Source organism: Rhinichthys klamathensis, unplaced genomic scaffold (assembly GCF_029890125.1).
Source record: "Rhinichthys klamathensis goyatoka isolate OS25496 unplaced genomic scaffold, OSU_Roscu_1.1 h1tg000113l_1, whole genome shotgun sequence".
Lineage (NCBI taxonomy): Eukaryota > Metazoa > Chordata > Actinopteri > Cypriniformes > Leuciscidae > Rhinichthys > Rhinichthys klamathensis.
This window is the reverse complement of record NW_026606650.1, coordinates 307,501-328,137: the sequence shown is the minus strand read 5'-3', so window position 1 is coordinate 328,137 and position 20,637 is coordinate 307,501. Positions and strand designations below refer to the sequence as shown.

General features: G+C 42.4%; 3 protein-coding genes across 4 annotated transcripts in view; 2 read left to right on the top strand and 1 right to left on the bottom strand.

The window, feature by feature from the left end:
* The window catches only part of nop14 (NOP14 nucleolar protein homolog (yeast)), a 42,163-nt gene extending 32,219 nt beyond the window's left edge, over positions 1 to 9,944 (top strand). Inside the window, exons 14-18 of the mRNA XM_056254649.1 lie at positions 1,362 to 1,509; positions 5,722 to 5,869; positions 5,992 to 6,110; positions 9,250 to 9,405; positions 9,744 to 9,944. Coding sequence (XP_056110624.1) covers positions 1,362 to 1,509; positions 5,722 to 5,869; positions 5,992 to 6,110; positions 9,250 to 9,405; positions 9,744 to 9,840 — 668 coding nt within the window. The 3' untranslated portion in view covers positions 9,841 to 9,944. The remainder of the gene's footprint in view (positions 1 to 1,361; positions 1,510 to 5,721; positions 5,870 to 5,991; positions 6,111 to 9,249; positions 9,406 to 9,743) is intronic.
* A 1,302-nt stretch (positions 9,945 to 11,246) lies between these two features.
* LOC130088049 (vimentin) lies at positions 11,247 to 15,193 on the bottom strand. Of its 2 annotated transcripts, none has more exons than XM_056254647.1 (3): positions 14,668 to 15,193; positions 12,892 to 13,572; positions 11,247 to 11,458 (listed from the first exon to the last, which is right to left on the bottom strand). In XM_056254647.1, the coding sequence occupies exons 1-3, from the start codon at positions 15,131 to 15,133 to the stop codon at positions 11,397 to 11,399; spliced, it is 1,209 nt and encodes a 402-aa protein (XP_056110622.1). In that variant the 5' UTR covers positions 15,134 to 15,193; the 3' UTR covers positions 11,247 to 11,396. The 2 variants fall into 2 exon arrangements, with proteins under 2 accessions (XP_056110622.1, XP_056110623.1); XM_056254648.1 differs by having other exon boundaries at positions 12,910 to 13,572.
* A 3,942-nt stretch (positions 15,194 to 19,135) lies between these two features.
* mlana (melan-A) overlaps positions 19,136 to 20,637 on the top strand; it is an 11,598-nt gene continuing 10,096 nt past the window's right edge. Inside the window, exons 1-3 of the mRNA XM_056254640.1 lie at positions 19,136 to 19,226; positions 20,327 to 20,431; positions 20,636 to 20,637. The exon at positions 20,636 to 20,637 is cut by the window's right edge and continues 95 nt beyond it. Of these exons, the coding sequence (XP_056110615.1) occupies positions 20,340 to 20,431; positions 20,636 to 20,637 (94 nt within the window). The 5' untranslated portion in view covers positions 19,136 to 19,226; positions 20,327 to 20,339. The remainder of the gene's footprint in view (positions 19,227 to 20,326; positions 20,432 to 20,635) is intronic.

Genomic DNA, 20,637 nt, shown 5'->3' with positions numbered 1-20,637 from the left:
TCGGTGTGTGTGACACTCTCCTCGGTGTGTGTGACACTCTTCCTCGGTGTGTGTGACACTCTCCTCGGTGTGTGTGACACTCTTCCTCGGTGTGTGTGACACTCTTCCTTCCTCTGTGTGTGTGACACTCTTCCTCGGTGTGTGTGACACTCTTCCTCGATGTGTGTGACACTCTTCCTCGGTGTGTGTGACACTCTTCCTTGGTGTGTGTGACACTCTTCCTCGGTGTGTGTGACACTCTTCCTCGGTGTGTGTGACACTCTCCTCGGTGTGTGTGACACTCTTCCTCGATGTGTGTGACACTCTTCCTCGGTGTGTGTGACACTCTTCCTCGGTGTGTGTGACACTCTTCCTCGGTGTGTGTGACACTCTCCTCGGTGTGTGTGACACTCTCCTCGGTGTGTGTGACACTCTTCCTCGATGTGTGTGACACTCTTCCTCGGTGTGTGTGACACTCTCCTCGGTGTGTGTGACACTCTTCCTCGGTGTGTGTGACACTCTTCCTCGGTGTGTGTGACACTCTCCTCGGTGTGTGTGACACTCTTCCTCGATGTGTGTGACACTCTTCCTCGGTGTGTGTGACACTCTTCCTCGGTGTGTGTGACACTCTTCCTCGGTGTGTGTGACACTCTTCCTCGGTGTGTGTGACACTCTCCTCGGTGTGTGTGACACCCTTCCTCGGTGTGTGTGACACTCTCCTCGGTGTGTGTGACACTCTTCCTCGGTGTGTGTGACACTCTCCTCGGTGTGTGTGACACTCTTCCTCGGTGTGTGTGACACTCTTCCTCGGTGTGTGTGACACTCTTCCTCGGTGTGTGTGACAGTCTTCCTCGGTGTGTGTGACACTCTTCCTCCTCGGTGTGTGTGACACTCTTCCTCGGTGTGTGTGACACTCTTCCTCGGTGTGTGTGACACTCTCCTCGGTGTGTGTGACACTCTTCCTCCTCGGTGTGTGTGACACTCTTCCTCGGTGTGTGTGACACTCTCCTCGGTGTGTATGACACTTCCTCGGTGTGTGTGACACTCTCCTCGGTGTGTATGACACTCTCCTCGGTGTGTGTGACACTCTTCCTCGGTGTGTGTGACACTCTCCTCGGTGTGTGTGACACTCTTCCTCGGTGTGTATGAAACTCTTCCTCGGTGTGTGTGACACTCTTCCTCGGTGTGTATGAAACTCTTCCTCGGTGTGTGTGACACTCTTTTCTCAGACGAACACAATCAGACATTACAAAATGTCCTGGCTCTTCCAAGCTTTATAATGGCAGTGAATGGGTGTTTCTGTTTTGAAGTCAATAAAAGTGCCTCTATCCATCATAATAAGTGTGTTCATGTTGTGGTTCTGACCGTGTGTGTGTGTGTAGGTTATGCAGTGTTGAGTCCGTTCAGACAGCAGGGGAAGAACTGTGATCTGTTAGTTCTGACGGATCCAAACGCGTCTCAGAGCTGGAAGAGAAAACCAGTGTCACTGCAGACAGCTGTCAGATGTCCAGCGGAGAGAGAGCACTGCAGGTACACACACACACTCACACACACACACACTCACTCACACACACTCACACACACACACTCGCACTCAGACACACACACACACACCTCATTTTTGTGTTGATTTTGATGTTTGTTGTGGACCGTTGTCCTGATGGAGGATCCGTCCACGGCACATGTAGGATCTCCAGCTGAGGCCGGCAGGGTTTGATTTTTATCTGTTGGTATTTGCTAGAATCCATGATATCATGCATCCGAACAAGAAGTCCCACACACACACACACACACTCCACACTCACAAGAAGTCCAGGACCTCCAGCAGAAAACAGGCCCACAGCATTACAGTGGTTTATTTCATGGCTTGGTTGAATTCTACTGTAGAATGCGGTGTGTAATTATAATAATTCTGACCATGACTGTATTCATACATATACACATACATATGCATACACATATAGATAGACATACACATATACACTCACCTAAAGGATTATTAGGAACACCTATTCAATTTCTCATTAATGTAATTATCTAATCAACCAATCACATGGCAGTTGCTTCAATGCATTTAGGGGTGTGGTCCTGGTCAAGACAATCTCCTGAACTCCAAACTGAATGTCAGAATGGGAAAGAAAGGTGATTTAAGCAATTTTGAGCGTGGCATGGTTGTTGGTGCCAGACGGGCCGGTCTGAGTATTGCACAATCTGCTCAGTTACTGGGATTTTCACGCACAACCATTTCTAGGGTTTACAAAGAATGGTGTGAGAAGGGAAAAACATCCAGTATGCGGCAGTCCTGTGGGCGAAAATGCCTTGTTGATGCTAGAGGTCAGAGGAGAATGGGCCGACTGATTCAAGCTGATAGAAGAGCAACTTTGACTGAAATAACCACTCGTTACAACCGAGGTATGCAGCAAAGCATTTGTGAAGCCACAACACGCACAACCTTGAGGCGGATGGGCTACAACAGCAGAAGACCCCACCAGGCACCACTCATCTCCACTTGAAAAAATAGGAAAAAGAGGCTACAATTTGCAAGAGCTCACCAAAATTGGACCGTTGAAGACTGGAAAAATGTTGCCTGGTCTGATGAGTCTAGATTTCTGTTGAGACATTCAGATGGTAGAGTCAGAATTTGGCGTAAACAGAATGAGAACATGGATCCATCATGCCTTGTTACCACTGTGCAGGCTGGTGGTGGTGGTGTAATGGTGTGGGGGATGTTTTCTTGGCACACTTTAGGCCCCTTAGTGCCAATTGGGCATCGTTTAAATGCCACGGCCTACCTGAGCATTGTTTCTGACCATGTCCATCCCTTTATGGCCACCATGTACCCATCCTCTGATGGCTACTTCCAGCAGGATAATGCACCATGTCACAAAGCTCGAATCATTTCAAATTGGTTTCTTGAACATGACAATGAGTTCACTGTACTAAAATGGCCCCCACAGTCACCAGATCTCAGCCCAATAGAGCATCTTTGGGATGTGGTGGAACGGGAGCTTCGTGCCCTGGATGTGCATCCCACAAATCTCCATCAACTGCAAGATGCTATCCTATCAATATGGGCCAACATTTCTAAAGAATGCTTTCAGCACCTTGTTGAATCAATGCCACATAGAATTAAGGCAGTTCTGAAGGCGAAAGGGGGTCAAACACAGTATTAGTATGGCGTTCCTAATAATCCTTTAGGTGAGTGTATATTCACATACACATACACATATAGATAGATATACACATACAGTCAGTATATTTAAAACTATTGTCATTTCCAGTGCTTCATAGCAGTGGGTGGAGCTCTTGCTTATTTAGATCCTCTGATTGGTGGAGATTTTCTGTAGAATCATGGGTAATGTAGAATCACGGGTAATGTAGGATCAAGGGTAATGTAGGATCAAGGGTAATGTAGGATCACGGGTAATGTAGGATCACGGGTAATGTCGGATCACGGGTAATGTCGGATCACGGGTAATGTCGGATCACGGGTAATGTCGGATCACGGGTAATGTAGGATCAAGGGTAATGTCGGATCACGGGTAATGTCGGATCAAGGGTAATGTCGGATCACGGGTAATGTAGGATCACGGGTAATGTAGGATCAAGGGTAATGTAGGATCACGGGTAATGTAGGATCAAGGGTAATGTCGGATCACGGGTAAATGTCGGATCACGGGTAATGTCGGATCACGGGTAATGTCGGATCACGGGTAATGTCGGATCACGGGTAAATGTCGGATCACGGGTAATGTCGGATCACGGGTAATGTCGGATCACGGGTAAATGTCGGATCACGGGTAATGTCGGATCACGGGTAATGTCGGATCAAGGGTAATGTCGGATCACGGGTAAATGTCGGATCACGGGTAATGTCGGATCACGGGTAATGTCGGATCACGGGTAATGTAGGATCACGGGTAATGTAGGATCACGGGTAATGTCGGATCACGGGTAATGTAGGATCACGGGTAATGTAGGATCACGGGTAATGTAGGATCACGGGTAATGTCGGATCACGGGTAATGTAGGATCACGGGTAATGTCGGATCACGGGTAATGTCGGATCACGGGTAATGTCGGATCACAGATAATGTAGGATCACGGGTAATGTCGGATCACGGGTAATGTCGGATCACGGGTAATGTCGGATCACGGGTAATGTCGGATCAAGGGTAATGTAGGATCACGGGTAATGTCGGATCGCGGGTAATGTCGGATCGCGGGTAATGTAGGATCACGGGTAATGTAGGATCAAGGGTAATGTAGGATCACGGGTAATGTCGGATCAAGGGTAATGTAGGATCACGGGTAATGTAGGATCACGGGTAATGTAGGATCACGGGTAATGTAGGATCAAGGGTAATGTAGGATCAAGGGTAATGTCGGATCACGGGTAAATGTCGGATCACGGGTAATGTAGGATCACGGGTAATGTAGGATCACGGGTAATGTAGGATCAAGGGTAATGTAGGATCAAGGGTAATGTCGGATCACGGGTAATGTCGGATCAAGGGTAATGTCGGATCACGGGTAATGTCGGATCAAGGGTAATGTAGGATCACGGGTAATGTAGGATCAAGGGTAATGTCGGATCGCGGGTAATGTCGGATCGCGGGTAATGTCGGATCGCGGGTAATGTCGGATCGCGGGTAATGTCGGATCACGGGTAATGTCGGATCGCGTGTAATGTCGGATCACGTGTAATGTCGGATCACGTGTAATGTCGGATCACGGGTAATGTCGGATCACGGGTAATGTCGGATCACGGGTAATGTCGGATCACGGGTAATGTCGGATCACGGGTAATGTCGGATCACAGATAATGTAGGATCCCGGGTAATGTAGGATCAAGGGTAATGTCGGATCACGTGTAATGTCGGATCACGTGTAATGTCGGATCACGTGTAATGTCGGATCACGGGTAATGTCGGATCACGGGTAATGTCGGATCACGGGTAATGTCGGATCACGGGTAATGTCGGATCACGGGTAATGTCGGATCACAGATAATGTAGGATCCCGGGTAATGTAGGATCAAGGGTAATGTCGGATCACGTGTAATGTCGGATCACGGGTAATGTCGGATCACGGGTAATGTCGGATCACGGGTAATGTCGGATCACGGGTAATGTCGGATCACGGGTAATGTAGGATCAAGGGTAATGTCGGATCACGGGTAATGTAGGATCACGGGTAATGTAGGATCGCGGGTAATGTCGGATCACAGATAATGTAGGATCCCGGGTAATGTAGGATCAAGGGTAATGTCGGATCAAGGGTAATGTAGGATCACGGGTAATGTCGGATCAAGGGTAATGTCGGATCACGGGTAATGTCGGATCACGGGTAATGTCGGATCACGGGTAATGTCGGATCAAGGGTAATGTAGGATCAAGGGTAATGTCGGATCCCGGGTAATGTCGGATCCCGGGTAATGTCGGATCACGGGTAATGTCGGATCACGGGTAATGTCGGATCACGGGTAAATGTCGGATCACGGGTAATGTCGGATCACGGGTAATGTCGGATCACGGGTAATGTCGGATCGCGGGTAATGTCGGATCGCGGGTAATGTCGGATCGCGGGTAATGTCGGATCGCGGGTAATGTCGGATCACGGGTAATGTCGGATCACGGGTAATGTCGGATCACGGGTAATGTAGTTTTCCTCCAGGAGTTCTGCTGTTATAGGACATGTTCTGTTGAGTGAGTTTAGTGAGCGATGCTGTGTGTGTTTCAGGCTGTCTCTCGTCGACTCGTGTCTGGATCTGGTGAAGCGATGCACGTGTCTCTACAAGGACCTGCCGTCATACACTCACATCTTCCAGCCAATCAGAGCGCTCCTCCTGAACCATCTTCCCGTTTCGCTGTACCCGTCCTGCACACAGGTTCATGCTCACTCATGACATCACACGTCCTGGAGGCTCCTGTAGCTCTCCGGTGCGGAAGCCCCTTGTGTTCACAGCGGACGGGTCATTCTTATTAATTCTGGGTTTTATATCCCCTGCAGGATCTTCACAGAGAGATATTAGATGCCATTCCTGAACAGCCTTCCCAGCATGCACCTCTGGTGTTCAAGAAGAAGAAACCCATCCCACTGAAACTTTTCACACCGAAGATTGTGGAAATGTGAGTCGAACAGGGACAAGACACTCGTTTCCCTCGGACAGATTCGGCTAGTTTGAGTTTCTAGCACCAACCTTCCTTACTTATGTAATGTAGAATGCGAATCCTCCTTTTAATGATGCCTGAATCATAATCATAATCACACACTGCTGTCCAGAGGAGAACTGAGGCTGAGTCTGGTTTCTCTCGAGGGTTTTCCTCCACTCTGTCACTGATGGAGTTTTCGGTTCCTGTTGCTTATTTGGAGACATTTAATGTAATATTCAGCAATATTATTGATCTCCTGCATTGACAGCATTATATGAGAACTGAACTGAGCTGGACGATGACATCACGGTTTTCTCCAGAGCCGCTATATACAGGTCCTTTTAAAAAAATTAGCATATTGTGATAAAGTTCATTATTTTCCATAATGTAATGATAAAAATTAAACTTTCATATATTTTAGATTCATTGCACACCAACTGAAATATTTCAGGTCTTTTATTGTTTTAATACTGATGATTTTGGCATACAGCTCATGAAAACCCAAAATTCCTGTCTCAAAAAATTAGCATATCATGAAAAGGGTCTCTAAACGAGCTATTAACCTAATCATCTGAATCAACTAATTAACTCTAAACACCTGCAAAAGATTCCTGAGGCTTTTAAAAACTCCCAGCCTGTTTCATTACTCAAAACCGCAATCATGGGTAAAACTGCCGACCTGACTGCTGTCCAGAAGGCCATCATTGACACCCTCAAGCAAGAGGGTAAGACAGAAAGAAATTTCTGAACAAATAGGCTGTTCCCAGAGTGCTGTATCAAGGCACCTAAGTGGGAAGTCTGTGGGAAGGAAAAAGTGTGGCAAAAAAACGCTGCACAACGAGAAGAGGTGACCGGACCCTGAGGAAGATTGTGGAGAAGGACCGATTCCAGAGCTTGGGGGACCTGCGGAAGCAGTGGACTGAGTCTGGAGTAGAAACATCCAGAGCCACCGTGCACAGGCGTGTGCAGGACATGGGCTACAGGTGCCGCATTCCCCAGGTCAAGCCACTTCTGAACCAGAAACAGCGGCAGAAGCGCCTGACCTGGGCTACAGAGAAGCAGCACTGGACTGTTGATCAGTTTTGCATGTCATTCGGAAATCAAGGTGCCAGAGTCTGGAGGAAGACTGGGGAGAAGGAAATGCCCAAATGCCTGAAGTCCAGTTTCAAGTACCCACAGTCAGTGATGGTCTGGGGAGCCATGTCAGCTGCTGGTGTTGGTGCACTGTGTTTTATCAAGGGAAGGGTCAATGCAGCTAGCTATCAGGAGATTTTGGAGCACTTCATGCTTCCATCTGCTGAAAAGCTTTATGGAGATGAAGATTTCATTTTTCAGCACGACCTGGCACCTGCTCACAGTGCCAAAACCACTGGTAAATGGTTTACTGACCATGGTATTACTGTGCTCAATTGGCCTGCCAGCTCTCCTGACCTGAACCCCATAGAGAATCTGTGGGATATTGTGAAGAGAAAGTTGAGAGACGCAAGACCCAACACTCTGGATGAGCTTAAGGCCGCTATCGAAGCATCCTGGGCCTCCATAACACCTCAGCTGTGCCACAGGCTGATTGCCTCCATGCCACGCCGCATCGAAGCAGTCATTTCTGCAAAAGGATTCCCGACCAAGTATTGACTATTGAGTGCATAACTGAACATAATTATTTGAAGGTTGACTTTTTTTCTTTGTATTAAAAACACTTCTTTTATAGACGAATCCGGCGAAACTACCGGAAGTAAGCGGGCGCCATTACTGAGCTGTTGCTGGGTAGCGTTGCGCCATTGCCTCCTATTGTTTTATTTGCAACTTGCGTCCACTGGAATAAACAGCCCGCGATTTACGACTGTCACTAACATTACAACTTTTATAATGTCGAGTGGGAAAACATGTTGGCATTTTGAAAAATCATCGGATGCCAGGCTAGGAGAAAATACTCTTGAATAGCTTTAAAACAACAGAAGGGGCGCATTGGGGCAGTAACGTTAGTAACAGTACTGTTATGTCTGTTGTTAATGTTTGATTTGCTTGACTGTGACAGATTTTTTTTTAAACTAAATTAAATTAAATATGCATTTTTTGCTATAATAACAATTATTTAATGACAAGTAAAAAAATATATAATAAATATGTAATATAGTCCTCAGCAAAATCTCCTCTCTAGCTATTTTTTCTATTCAATTAACATGCTATGGTCATTCAATGGCTTTCCTGAGCTAAATGTAACGTTATGTGGCATAATTGTTCTCCTGCTGTTATATTGACCTCTTTCCATGGTTTAAAAACACTAATTGGTCGATATTATGTAAACTTTCTAGCTGTACCTTACCCTTGCCTTTTGCAATGTGAAAATGAGATAAATAATGGACACAAATGAAAAACATGAATTCGTTTATTTAATGTCATTCATTTATTTATTGTTGCCAAATGGACAGATCTTTTTATAATTTCCTCGTTAGCTAACGTTAGCCTAGCTAGCTTGCCAAGCTATTTTCATAAATAATCTGTAAGATCGTTTGTACCTTCATCTGTGACTGGAGGCCACTGTCTAACATCATCAACCCAACAAGTCATTCTGCCTGGCTGTAGCTGTCACATAGAGCTGTCATGGAGGGTGCGTTATCACCACAGTCTATGGTTATCACGGAGGTTTGTTTACATACCGGTAACAGCTCAGTAATGGCGTCGCCACAAGATGGCAGCCTACACAGAACGCTCGTCGGATTCGTCTATTGGTCGGATGAAATATGCTAATTTTTTTAGACAGGAATTTTGGGTTTTCATGAGCTGTATGCCAAAATCATCAGTATTAAAACAATAAAAGACCTGAAATATTTCAGTTGGTGTGCAATGAATCTAAAATATATGAAAGTTTAATTTTTATCATTACATTATGGAAAATAATGAACTTTATCACAATATGCAAATTTTTTGAGAAGGACCTGTATATGAATTAACTAAATTAATAACTTTTTTGAGCAGAAATGAAGCATCACTGAACTGACTTAAGCTGGACTGTGACGCTATTCTCTTCTGGAAACACACTCTGCTGCATTATTGTCCTGTTATCTCTGTAAAGCGCTGTGTAAATAAAGCTGACTGACTCCTCTTTCTCCTCCAGTCTGGATTACGGTAAAAAGCGAGGGAACACTAAAGAGGAGAAGGAGCGAGAGCGGCTCAAGCACAAACACAAGCGTGAGTTTAAGGGAGCGCTGAGGGAGATCCGCAAGGACACGCGATTCCTGGCTCGGGAGAAGCTCAACGACATCATGAGCAGGTGAGCGGCATGGGATGGGTCATGTGATGTGTCGTGGGATGTGTCATGATTGTCATGTGATGTGTCATGTGATTGACGTCTGTCACATGATGTCTCATGTCGTGTGATGTGTCGTGTCATGTGATCTGTCGTGTGATGTGTCGTGTCATGTGATCTGTCGTGTCATGTGATCTGTCGTGTGTCGTGTCGTGTGATCTGTCGTGTGATGTGTCGTGTCATGTGATCTGTCATGTAGTGTCTTGATCTGTCATGTAGTGTCATGTGATGTTGATGTATCATGTGATTGTGACGACTCTATCGTGCCAGTCTCTGATGGTGGTGTTGTGTTTGTGCGTCAGGGACTCGGAGAGGAAGAGGAAGGTGAAGGAGCTCTTCGGCAGTCTGGCCAATCAGGAGGGAGAATGGAAGGCCCTCAAGAGGAAGAAGATGAAGTGATGCTTTTAACACGTCCTTTCTGCTATGAACTGCTTAAGTACGCTGATAAACTGCATTTATTCTTAGAGGAGGTTTTGTATGTGACATTATGAGAAATAAAAGGAAACGGAAAAAGGAATTATGAGAAGTGTGCAGTGAGACTCTTTCTTTCTGTGGGATAATCCAGGTTGGATATTAACTGTCAGATTCCTGGTTTATCGGCTCTTTTCCCAATGACATGTTTTAATAATCATCATTCAAAAGCTTAAACACTCCTAGAGTGGAGTTGAGGTTCCTAGTTGGAAGTTGGAGTTTCCTAGTCAAAAATTCCTAGTTAGATTTTCTTAGTTAAAAATTGGACCTAAACGGCCTCATAAGTCTTTTTCTTTTCTTTTTTTACTACTGGGAAACTCTTGAGATCATTTTGATCCCAGGGTTTCCCGAGTTGGGCGTGCCAATAACTGTAAACTTGGCAGAGAGGAGAACGATTGCTGCTGTGTGTTCCAGCTGTCTTCTGTTGGAAATGTCCCACTTCCCCAGTCATGATTACGAGCTCGATCTGTTCAATTGCTTTGTTATAACAAGTGCTTTATCTTTATTACGGTTTCCCGGTAGTAAATCCGACTTCTGAGGGCGTTCATGTCCAATTTCCGACTAGGAAACTCCAACAAGGAATTTCTGACTAGAAAACTCATATTTACTCGTAACGCTGCCTTCACATGCCATCAGAATTAGAGTAAATACGAGTTTCCTAGTCAGAAATTCCTGGTTGGAGTTTCCAAGTTGGCCTCTAAAGTTGTATTTACTACTTGGAAACTGAGATAATTTTGATGAAAAATAGCCTGTATTTGAGCAAAATGACAGAAATGTCAGCAAGCTGTTTTCATCTTGAGGCGGAATAGATCCTGTGAATGATTATATTGTTGTCAAGTGATGTTTTTAACACCATCCTTTCTGTCATGAACTGCTTGAATACGCTGATAAACTGCACGTTTAATCTCGTGAGGTGGTTTTGTATGTGACGTTATGAGAAACAAAAGGAGACTTTCTTTCTGTGGGATAAGCATATTTTTGACCTTTTAACTGTCAGAGTCCCGGTTTATTTCCCTATGAAATATTTTAGTAATCATCATTCAAAAGCTTAAACACTCAAAATTCATCCTGTGATCCTTTGATCACAGTTAAAGCAGTGTGTTATTACGAGGCTAACTGCTATTGTACCACAGCTGCATATGCCATTTAAATGTCAAGGCATATTTATTTCTATAACGCTTTATACAATAAACAGTAAAATGTTAATGTTGTAAAATCAATCATTTTTTCATTTTTTTAACTCCAACTGATCAAGCCAAAGACAACAGTGACAAGAAACAAATGAATGTAGAAACTCCAGGGATCAAGGGTCCAATAATCAGCAGAGACAGGTGTGCATTGAACTCAAGCTTTATTTAGTACCTGGTAACATGTTGGTTCTTTACATGAGACAGTGTTTTACATCTCGTGAGTCTCAGTTAACTCCGCTAGTTTAGTGGGACAGGTTTAGTCGGGTTCGAGTCTTCAGACGCTTGCGTCGGTCCTCAGGCAACAGCCGTGTGAGTCTCTACAGTGCGGGACACAGACGTGCTTCTCTCCTCCGTCACTGCCGGGAAAAACAACATTTCAGATTAAGAGCAAGAATTTTCCAAGACTTATGCTGCCTTCATGCAATATCACAATTATCATAAATACAAGTGGACATGAACACCCTCTTGTTAGAAAGAATAGGAATCATGGAGGACACAGTGTTTATTCTTGTCTATTTCTTGGGCAAAATGTACTGAAGATATTTACTAATGTAAATATATTTTTAGATTTACTTAAATAAAATGTAGCGCCCCATTCGTTGACAACTATATAAACATTCACAGCTCTATCTATATGGTCGGCTTGCTTACGATTCTGGAATTTCGAAATAAACAATATGCTTTAAATGGTTGACATATGTAAATATGCACTACTTTATCAAGACAAGGCGATGTAGCAGTTGTGGAAAAAACGAATGAAGAATCGTTCTCCCCTCCGCCATGTTTACAGTTTATGGAACGCCCAACTCGGAAACCCGGGCATCAAAATGATCTCAGTTTCCCAGTAGTAAATACGACTTGAGATGCCATTCAGGGCCAATTTTCGACTAAAATATAAATTAAACTACAACTAGGAAACTCAGACTAGGAATTTCGGACTAGGAAACCCGTATTTACGATTATTATGATAGCACGTAAAGTTTGATTCAGCGTTTGTTCGGAACGATCGGAAAGTCTGTTAGTGTTTGATGCCCAACTCTTTCTCTGTAACCATTTACAAAGTCGGCAAGTGTATGATGCCGAGTGTTTAAAATCTGTTCATATTTCAAAAGTTGCGTAGCATCTATCAGTTTGTCTAAAAGCTGGAATACACGACTTTTAAAACCTGAACGGATTGCTAGGAGAAACATGAAAAATGAAATTAATATGTTCAAAAATCTGTGCAAAATATCAAACTGCTTTTTTCTGTAAAATATCGAAACATTCTTATATCGAGATGCATTTATTCGAGTAGCAAGATGACAAAATATTAAGTCTTATATTAAAATTAAGTCAGCTTTTGCTATAAAAAAAAAGTAGAAACAAATATCTGCCAAAGTGGTCAGAAAAAGATTCCTGTTTTCCCTTTGAATTAAGATGAACTTTCTGACCCCTTGGGAGATATTTGTTCTTGTTTTAAACATAAACTCACTTCATTTTGATACATTTATCAGAATTTTTAAGTAATTTTGCTTCTTCTCCAGTAAATGTTTCTTGATTTAAGAATGTTTAGATGTTTGTGCTGGAAAACAAAACAGAAACACTGAGTAAGAACATATTTTTTCCCTATTAACATTTGATCTCCTTCAACCGAATGAAAGTCTGTGTCCCCCAAACACAATTTCCTGTGAAATCCGTCAACTCGAATCTGCAAACTAACTGTAAATTGGTGCAAAAATCATCCAGTGTATTCCAGCCCTAATAAGCGAAACGAGAATCCTAAAACATTGGTATATTTTGGCGAACTCACCCGCGACCGCGGACAGACCTTCGACGACGGAGATCCCGAGCCGTTTCTCCTCTCCTTCCAGAAGCTTCCTATAGGTGGCGATCTCCGCGTCCAGTTTCAGCTTGATGTGAAGCAGCTCCTGGTAGTCGGCCATGTATTTCCCCATCTCCACCTTGGTCTCGCAGAGCTGGTTCTCCAGCTGAGCGATGATGTCCTCCAGCCCGGACGCCTTGTCGAGGTGCGCGGCCTCCATGTCCTCGAGCTGCTGCTCCAGAGCCGCGTTACGGGCCCTCAGACCGTCGATCTGGTTCTGCAGGTCCGAAACCTGGTTGTGGAAGCTGGTGATCTCGTCCTTCATGGTCATCATGTGGCCCTCGTGTTTGCTGGCCTGCACTTTCAGAGTGTCGAACTTGCCCTTGTACCACTTCTCGGCCTCCTGGACGTTGCGAGCGGCGACGGCCTCGATCTCTGCGCGCATGTTTCGCAGGTACGCCGCTAGATCGGGTCTGTCGGAGTCCAGCTCCACCGTCACCTTGGACTCCTCGATCTGCTTGAGGAGGTCGGCGACTTCCTCGTCGTGGAGCTTCTTCAGGAACTCGATCTCGGCCACCAGTTGCTCGATGCGCTTCTCCAGGTCGGCCTTCTGTAGCGTGGCGTTGTCCACGTCTTGGCGGAACTCGCGGAGAATCATTTCGGCCTCCTCTGTGCAGTCAAATCATCAAGGTCGTTAGTGAGGTCATATACAAGTGGTATTATATACAGAGGTGGACAGTAACAAAGTACATTTACTTGAGTACTGAGTAAAGCCTTGTGTTGCCATTGGCTTTTGGCTTGCTTAGTTGGGGACATTAAATTTAACATTTATTTTAATATTCAGCAATATTATTGATCTCCTGCACTGACAGCATTATATGAGAACTGAACTGAGCTGGACGATGACATCACGGTTTTCTCCAGAGCCGCTATATATATAAATGAACTAAATTAATAACTTTTTTACAGCAGAAATGAAGCATCACTGAACTGACTTAAGCTGGACTGTGACGCAAAATCACAAACAAACGCTGTTGCATTATTGTCCTGTTATGTCTGTAAAGCTGCTGAAACACTCTGTGTTGTAAAGCAATGTATAAATAAAGCTGACTTGAGTACTGTACTTTAGTATTATTTTTTCTGGAAACTTTTTACTTCAACTTCACTACATTTGAAAGACACATATCATACTTTTTACTCCACTACATTTCTGTCAAGGTCCTTGAGTGGAAAGTAGTAACGTCAGGGGATGATATTTATTTATTTAGCATTTCTAAAACGTGATTGGTTTAGGGTTAGTGGCGTTGTCGACGACTTGATGGAACTTTTTGGCCTCCTCTGTGGAGTCGATTCATCGTGAGTGAGGTCCTAATCAAGTGGTGTTATAAAACTAACTAATTGTAAATGTCATAATCATTTGTTAACAAACAAGTATTCATTACTTCAATGAGCTCATTGTATCTGCATTGAATTACTACATTGTTTAAATTACTAATTGTGATTTTGTATATGTACATTTCTGAAATACATAACTGAGACAGTCTCCTCTGATGACAGATCACTGTAAACTGTAATATGGACTCGTGCACTTTCTGTAAAGCTGCTTTGAAATGATGTGTATTGTGAAATAAACGAAAACAAAAGTCACAGTTAGCTCAAACGTTTACATATGTAATTTTGGTGATCAAAGATGAGTTTCAAGGGATAAAATGATTGACTACACCCAGAGTAAGAGTAAGAACATGATTCTTTGCATCTCCTCACCTTTGATGGCCATCTCCTCCTCGAGCTTCATCCTCCAGACCTCCACCTCCTCCTCGATATAACCTCTCTCTATGTCAGCCGAGCCCTTCTCCGCGGTCAGGGCTTCGATCAGCTCCCTCATCTCCTTAAACTTCAGCTCGTACTCGTCCCCGAGGCCGGTGGGTCCAGCTTTAAAGCGTCCCTGAAGCGACTCCAGCTCGGCCCTCAGCGAGGCGTTCCTCGTCTCCAGCGCCTGGACCTTCTCGATGTACCCGGCGAAGCGCACGTTCAGCTCCTGCATCTCCTCTTTCTCGTTGGTTTGGTGCTGATGGATCTCGGTGGCGACTTCCACAGCCTGACCCGGGAACCCGGCTCGCCCTCGGCTGAGCGACGAGCCTCGGCATCGGGACGGAGACGGGCTCTGGACCCTCATCCGACTGGAGCCGCTGACGCTCAGGCTCTTCTGCGAATACGACGTTCCCCTCATGTCTTTATCCTCGGGCTTCTGCTGTCGAAGGTGCTCCTGGTGCGACTCTCGGGTTGAGTTTATATGGACCCGCTAAGAATCTTGCACTGGCGCTTGAAAGTCTTGCAGGGTTTTGACATGTTTTAAATGCGGATCATGAGCGAGTTCGAAGGCTTGAGTTTCTCATTAGCTCACGTATGATTGTTATTCAGAGGCCGAGAGGCTCTCGCACTCCAGTGCCACATAACCAGTGTGTGTGTGAGCACTATTGCTTCTGCCTGTAATTCCAGCCCAGTGTGGCTCATTGTTTCCATATAACCTCACACGGATGAATTAATGCGCCGTACAAATAGCTGTCTTTTCTGCTGGTTTCTTTCCATTTGTTTGTCAGGTGTTCTTGATTTGCTCTAAAAAATGGTTCTTTCCTCAGTATTCTGATTTAAGAATGTTTAGATATTTGAAAACAAGATACATTTACTGAAGAAGCAGCAAAATGCCTGAAGATATCACGCCTTGTTTAATGTTTTTCAGTGGGGTCAAAATCTTGAATCCATTGTCAGATATTTGTTCTTGTTTTAAGCATAAACTCGCTTCATTTTTTTCCAATTTTCATAAAAGAATGAAAGACTTCAGTCATTTTGCTGCTTCTCCAGTACATATATCTGGATTTAAGAATGTTTAGATATTAGATATATTTGTACTGGAAAACAAGATACATTTACTGGAGGAGTGAAGATATTACGCCTTGTTTAATGAAAAAAATATTCAAATGAAGTGAGTTTGTGAGTTTGTGTTAAAACAAGAACAAATATCTGCTAATGGAGTCAGAAAAATAATCTAGTTTTCCCTTTGAATGAAGTTTGTTTTTCTGACTCCACTTGCAGGTTTGCTCTTGTTTTAAGCATAAACTCGTTTCATTTTGATCTCATTTTTATTAAACAGTTAAAGACTGCTTCTTCTTCTTCTTCTTCAGTAAATGTGTCTTGATTTAAGAATATTTAGATATTTGTGCTGGAAAAGACAGAAACACTGAGGAAGAACGTGATTTCTTGCAGTGCATCTCATCAAAATGTTATATTTAGTGCTCCAGATTATCTTGATTTAGATAAAATGTAATCATTTTGTTTTTTAAGATGCTCGATTCAATAGGAATACTCGTCTTGTGTCGTGATTCGACAGCAAGTCTTATAAAGTGTTAAAACTAACACTTTCTCGATTTGAGAATTGGATGTCACTGTAAAAAAAATTGTTGAAGTACTTGAATAGATATATATTGGAGTATGTTTTTCTACTTCAAAATTTCATGTTTAATTGAACATCACATTTCTATGTAATTATTTCTGAGTAAATTCTACATCAGATTTTTTTTTCAGTGGCAGATAAGCTGGTTTGAGTTGATATATGACGTGTGTGTGTGTGTGTGTGTAGCTGGAATGTGATCGTCTCATGAGAATATTATGGCATTCTCAGCTCTCCACATCTCTGACACTGACTGATGCTGTTAATATAGATATGCAGGAATACTGCGCTCTATACATCACTCTTAACCTCATCAGCTTTTCAACACACACTCTGTTTACAACAAGGCAGTGACATTATCTGACATTATTACGGAAGAATAACTGTAGATCGCCTCTTAATCCCCCGCTGAGAGGTGGTTCTGAGACTGCACTGTCCTGAGTAATGTCTAAGGTTGTGTGGTTTCAATCTGGCGTTCCTCAGGGGTCCGTTTTGGGCACTTTTCTCTTTTACTCATTTACATTTTCCCTCTTTCCTAAGTTTTTATTTTTATGCAAACGACAGCCAGATTTACATAGATTTTGATGATAATGTGGCTGTGGCCTTTCTTTCTCAAAGTATTTCTTTCTCAAAATGGTCTTTGTCTTAACAGTGACGAGACGGAGGCTCGCCACACCAGCTAACATACCGATCTACTCTTTCTGTTTCTGTTTCTTCTTCTGAGAACACATTTCCGTCAGTATCTCCTCCTAGAGCTTTAAACTCAACTCCGACTGTTCTGACTCGGTTACTGTGTCTTTTCTTACTGAATTCCTGTATCGGACTTCCAAACATTCCCAAATTCTCATAAATCTTCATTGAGGGGGTCAAAACTTTCACACAGTAACTCTTAAAAAGTATTTAATCTATTACTAGCAAAGCTTACCAACTATCATAGACAATAGTGTCATTGTTCACCATAGTTTCTACTCTAATTACTGCTGTTATTAATATTGTGCGTACGGTAATATTGTTTTTTATGACAGGCTAACACAATTTAAGACCGAAACAAGAATGTGAAAAGTTAATAGGAGGTTAACAAGAAATCACATGAAAACAACATCAGAGCTGGAGCTGGAAGACTAAGTGTAAAGTGACACTGATTCTGTAATAGAATAATATCAGATTAATTCAGTTTCTGCTTCATATGTGGCACATGATGATCCTCGTTCATCTCCAGATCTGGTTTCTCTGTACAGTCTCCAGTCTGAACTAAAGGCTTGGAAAAGCTATTGTGTCATCTAGTGGGCAACGATGAAAACAGCAGTTAATCTACTGTGTACTATGCTAAATATAAGTTACAGTTAACTCTGGATATGCATGAACTATACGTAATTTTCCATTTGGGAAACTCCAAAAGAACATTTATTAGTTTTATAGCCTGGATCCCATGAGTTAAGGATAAAGCTGTGGCTTTTTTTTTTTTGTGCAAATAGGTTCAGATCTAAAAAACTTTAATTGAAGTAAAATACTAATTCAATCATTTAGAGCCTGCAATATTAACATTGTTAAACTGTTTATTGTAAATGGTTTATAATGCCTTCAATTCTATTGACTGCAAGTTACACTCTTGCAAGTTAATTCAGTGAATGGCATTTAGTTATCAACTAACAAATTTGACAGATAATCTGTGTGTGTGTGTGTGTGTGTGTGTGTGTGTGTGTGTGTGTCTAGCATGTACAGAGTGAGTGTGTGTGTGTAGCATGTACAGAGTGTGTGTGTGTGTGTGTAGCATGTACAGAGTGTGTGTGTGTGTAGCATGTACAGAGAGTGTGTGTGTAGCATGTACAGTGTGTGTGTGTGTGTGTGTGTGTGTGTGTGTGTGTAGCATGTACAGTGTGTGTGTGTGTGTGTGTGTAGCATGTACAGTGTGTGTGTGTGTGTGTAGCATGTACAGAGTGTGTGTGTGTGTGTAGCATGTACAGTGTGTGTGTGTGTGTGTGTGTAGCATGTACAGTGTGTGTGTGTGTGTGTGTGTGGCATGTACAGAGTGTGTGTGTGTGTGTGTGTGTAGCATGTACAGAGTGTGTGTGTAGCATGTACAGAGTGTGTGTGTGTGTGTGTAGCATGTACAGAGTGAACAGCAGCGGTCCTAGTACTGAGCCTTGTGGTACGCCATACTGAACTTGTGATCGATAAGACATCTCTTCATTTACTTTTCATTTGTGACTCTGATGAGAGCTGTCTCAATGCTATAGTAGCCACTGTTTCAAATAAATACCTCAGGTTGTGTTTATTTTCTTCTAATAGGGTTGAAAAATAACCAGATCTAGCAGCTTTTAAAGCCGCTCTGTAAGCAGTCGAGCTCTCCTTCCATGAAATGCGAAATACCTCTAGTTTAGTTTTCTTCCAGTTGCGCTCCATTTTTCTGGCTGTGACAACTAACCCCTGATACACACACACACACACACAGCAACTTTACACGATTTACCCGACAGCTCTAAAATATAATGATTTTTATGGAATTAAAACATTACCAAAATGTCCGTAATTAGTAGCTCTAATAAAGAGACGATTTACAATCTCAGCATTAACCAACACCATAAGTGGAAACTGATTTCACACACTTTCAACCAGAGCATAAACATTAGTTTTCAGTCTAATCTATAGTTAAACCGCTTCAGCCAACATTAATCCTCTTGATCTGAGGTCGGGTACCGTGGTAAACGCAGGGGGTCAGTCAGCAGACAGTCAGATGGAGTGTGTGAGAGTGTGTGAGCTGAACCCGTGACGGTCATGAGAACTTCTCAAGGGCTTTCAGAGCCGCTCTGAATCACACACACACACACACACTCTCAAACAGCAGACGCTCTCAGGAATCACAGCATCAGTTCAGGTAAGATCCCTTTCTCTTCCATCACTGCAAAAAATGCTTTTCTTACTTAATATTTTTGTAAATTATGTCATTATTTATGACATAATTTATAATAAATTATGTTATTTATATAAGTAAAATGACATAAGAAATTCTCTTGTTTTCTGATAAAAAAGAAATGTAATTACAAAAGAAATGTAAATAAATGTAATGCTTAAAACAAGCTAAAGTATTTGCCAATGGGATAAAAAAACTTATTTCAAATGGAAAACGATTACTTTTCTGACCCCATTGGCAGATCATTTTACTTGTTTTAAGCAAAAACTAAATTTTTATTTTTATTGTTCATCAGGAAACAACACTGAATTTCTTGTCATTTTATTTATCTAGTAAATGCTTCTTGATTTAAGAATTTTTAGATATTTGGACTGGAAACAAGACCGTTATTTGCCGTCTACGAAAACGTTTCGGTGCATTTGCTGCATAGAGTTCATTTAATTCAATTCAGATGTTTCTTTTCACTGAATGTTTATTCTGTCAGATTTGAATTTCAAAAAACTTCTTAATAACATGTCCAGGTTATGATATTCCTCAAATATAAAAGGAATAAGAAAATATATTTTGCATTTAAAAAAATTAAACCTATTAGGACCATAAAGAATGTTTTACATTGTGACATTGTTTACATTATTGTCATGACAATTAAATTATTTTTTCATTACTGTAATATAAAAAATATGTTATTTAGATTGTAATGTAGTTTGTTGTACGTACTTAAATTTATCATCAAAATATATTTGTACTGCAAAAATAACCATTACAGTAATGAGAATCAAATACCAATCAAGAATAGAATTTGAAAGTAAAACATCATTAATGAGAATATAGAGGTCAAATTTAATAATTACATAATTAAATATATATTAATGGAAATGTAAACATGCTTTATTGTCAGGCAAAATATAATTCTTTTGAATGTTGGGGTGAGTTAGACCTGGCCGTGTTTTCCTGAGACTGATCTCTGCGTTTATGAATCCATATCTCACTCTCTCCTGTATATACTGATGATGAAGGACTGCAGTGTTTGTCATATCTCAGTGTTTATGATTATCATTTTTCAGTGGTTTGGTGATCATGTCTTACGGTGGATCAGGTTCAGTGTCTCGAGGAGAATTCAGTGTTCATTTCTCCAGCAGAAGAGGAGCAGGATTCATCAGAGCTGAAGAGTGAGAGAAGACGACACACACACACACACACACACACACACACACACACACACACACACACCTGGGGAAACTAGATATACTTCATCTAACGTGAGTGTGTGTATCTGTGTGTGTTTGTGTGTGTGTGTGTGTGTGTGTGTATATGTGTGTGTGTGTGTTTGTGTATCTGTGTGTGTGTGTGTGTGTGTGTGTGTGTGTGTGCAGGG

Coding starts and splice junctions, on each gene's coding strand:
- LOC130088049 (XM_056254647.1), bottom strand. CDS start 15,133: ATGAGGGGAACGTCGTATTCGCAGAAGAGCCTGAGCGTCAGCGGCTCC. Junction 13,573..14,667: donor GGAGGAGATGGCCATCAAAG/GTGAGGAGATGC, acceptor TTGACTGCACAG/AGGAGGCCGAAATGATTCTC. Junction 11,459..12,891: donor AGGTCTGTCCGCGGTCGCGG/GTGAGTTCGCCA, acceptor TTTTCCCGGCAG/TGACGGAGGAGAGAAGCACG.